The sequence below is a fragment of the Notothenia coriiceps genome, unplaced genomic scaffold, assembly GCF_000735185.1.
Source record: "Notothenia coriiceps isolate Sejong01 unplaced genomic scaffold, NC01 NC01_scaffold00030214, whole genome shotgun sequence".
NCBI classification, from domain to species: Eukaryota; Metazoa; Chordata; class Actinopteri; order Perciformes; family Nototheniidae; genus Notothenia; species Notothenia coriiceps.
In genome coordinates this window covers 436,357-439,177 of record NW_011362915.1, presented here as the reverse complement: position 1 = coordinate 439,177, position 2,821 = coordinate 436,357, and the positions used below count along the sequence as shown (strand labels likewise).

Here is a 2,821-nt window from a genome sequence, read left to right as displayed (position 1 = left end):
TTTGTACGCTATAACGTCTTTCCTGCGTTGTTGTTGCAAATGTTATAGTTTCTAAACGCATTTTGTTAATCAAAAAAGCCAAGCCACAAAATCAAGCCTAAAATTTATTTGTTGGCCTCAAGCAGCCCGAGAAGCTTCACTACATTAGTCACATCACCCATGTCTTTACCATAAACGGGTCTCCTAAGTGAGCAGATGCTGCAGTTCATGTTCGCTGATGCAGCTGTTGTGTTGTATGATTGTATGCTACAGATTTCAATATATGGTCAAGGACCAAAAGAAAGAAAGACGTCGTCCGCCATCCTCTTTGAGAAACATACACAACGCAGACAGACACCTGTCACACGAGCGACAAAAGTATCAGATAGGCTTCAATTGACTTTGATTGTCTATAATTAACTAAAATAAAATATCTGCGTTTTAGCACTACGTTTATATATGTACTTATTTTTACGGTTTGCATATGAGGTGGTCCACGAAAATCCTTGATAATAAATAGTGGTCGGCAAAAACAAAAACGTTTGGGAACCCCTGCTCTAGTGGTCTTCTATCCATAGCGTATACATTTCAGGTGGTTTTTAAAGAAGTGGAGCTGCAGCTTTGAGGTCTCATCACTCTTTGCAGGTTCTCTGAACCTCATGTAGCCCTTCTGTATAGGTCCTTTCTGATGTCCAATGGCCACATGGCTACATGTTGCCACCATCAAGGAGCCCAGGCCATCCATGAAGAACTCTAGAAGAAATGACAGACATTTGCCATTTAGGAAAAAAGGTTGATCATGGACAGAAACAACTGAAAGAGTTTGGACCCACCTCCACTTGGACTGCAAACCATCTAGACCTACCTGAGTGTGCTACCCTCTTGAGCTGAGGGTCGAATCCCACCCTCTGTACGGCATCGGTACGAGCCAGGAAGAAGTTGATCACCCCACTGACCAATGAGCATTGTGGGTAACCAGGAAGAGAGTGGTACTTCCCTCTGGACTTCCTGTACATGCAGCCACCTTCTTCGTCTCCTTCCTCATAGATGAGAGAGAAATAAAACTGCTCTTCTCCTACTTTACCACCGAGCTGAAAGGAACAGAGAGACAAGAGAACTGCTTATAATCTGACTACCAGTTCATCGTGTACCTGCTTTGGAAACACTAAATAGTTGTTGGGCACCATCTCCAAAACAGGCCATGGAACTACTTCGGTGCAAAAGGGGTATGGAAGTCTCACATGCTTCACAGCTCGTAGACACAACAAGTGTTTAACACATGCTGACCCCTTTAGAAACAGTCTTACCACGTCCAGTTCTGGGACCGCCTCCATCACCTTCACCATCTCTTCGATTTTCGTCCACTTGGTAAACAGGAAGTCATCGTCTACCCACAGGAAGTACTTGGTGGTGACCTGGGAGACCGCCAGGTTCCTGCCAGCAAACCAGCCCTGATGGAGGAAACATAATTGGAATCTTTTTCAATGTTTTTCCTAGGTGAGAAGCACAATGCCATGGGTTGAAAGCTAACACTTAATGTTGCGTCTCTTTGTTTTGTATTGTGCTGGTTCTGCCTGTTGTGGAAACTCCACAATTAATCACATTCTGGTAAGAAATTAACAAACATAGAAGAAATGGTGACAGGCAACAAAGTAATTTACATTAGAGCCTACCAAATGGAAACAAAAGGTACAAGTGAGACATGTTAACAATAACAGGTAACATCCATTTGATAATTTGCCTGACGATGGTCCTAGTGCAGGGGTCTGCAACCTTTTTGACCAAAAGAGCCATTTTGCTCCTTTTTCCAAAAAATTTTTTTGTCTGGAGCCGCAAAACATATTTCATAGCTTGATAGCTAATAAAGTTGTATTTATTGTTATATCAGACAAAAACTACAGGTTTTTTTCTTTTATTAGGCTATTGATTACATTATATAAAACTGTTAACCTCTAATAAGAAACAAAGAACTCCTATAAGGAGAATTAAAAATAATACACAGGCCTACTTTAAAATAAATTAAACACAGCACTTGAGGGAGTCCTCTGAACATTTGAAGGAAAAAAAATATTATTAAAATGGGCCCACTTTGAAATAAATAAAACTTATAGCTGCACCCTAAAAAGAGTTAAAGGTAGGGTAGGTAAGAATGGAGAAACCAGCTCGAGTGCGCTAGAATTTGAAAATACACAACCGGAAAAAATCTGCCTCTTCGTTCAGACTTCCTCACAGAGCCCCTCCTCCAACACACACGAACGCGCACATGACCAATGAGGACACAGGGGATAGGGCTTGGTGGTGGACCTCTGTACTTCTACACGGTGTGAAGAAAATTACAAATTCAAGGTACAACAAGGGATAGATCTACTCGCGAGTCCCTCGATCACCAAAGTGGGATACCTACCTAAAGGGGAGGACGACCAACCTTGACAAATGTCTCTTTAGTGCAACTGACGATCCTTGTACAATGGCTTGAGTTGGTCGTCCACTCGACAACGGAGTCCTGAGTCTGACGACTTGACGGCGTTGTCCTTTAATTTATCACGTAACGAGTGATAGTCCCCTTTACTCCTCTCTACAGTGGTCTTCTCTGTCGCCCGCCCCCCCTAAGTGGACTTCTCCTCTTGTCGTAGTTTGTAACGGATGGACTAGTTATCGTTCCTATGGACTAGTTATGGTTTATGGACTAGTTGTAGAGATGGACTAGTTATGAGATGGGACTTAGGTATGTTTATGGACGTAGTTAATGTTCGAATGAGACTAAGTGATGTTTATGGACTAGTAAATGTCATGGACTAGTTTGTTTATGGACTAAGTTATTAGTAGACCGTTGTTTAACATA

General features: G+C 42.0%; 1 protein-coding gene across 1 annotated transcript in view; it reads right to left on the bottom strand.

Annotated features, from left to right (window-relative positions):
* Window positions 1-196: 196 nt before the first annotated feature.
* Window positions 197-2,821, bottom strand: part of LOC104959382 (beta-1,4 N-acetylgalactosaminyltransferase 2-like) — a 2,888-nt gene continuing 263 nt past the window's right edge. Inside the window, exons 2-4 of the mRNA XM_010787267.1 lie at window positions 1,287-1,430; window positions 845-1,070; window positions 197-732 (exon numbers count right to left, since the gene is read on the bottom strand). Of these exons, the coding sequence (XP_010785569.1) occupies window positions 548-732; window positions 845-1,070; window positions 1,287-1,430 (555 nt within the window). The 3' untranslated portion in view covers window positions 197-547. The remainder of the gene's footprint in view (window positions 733-844; window positions 1,071-1,286; window positions 1,431-2,821) is intronic.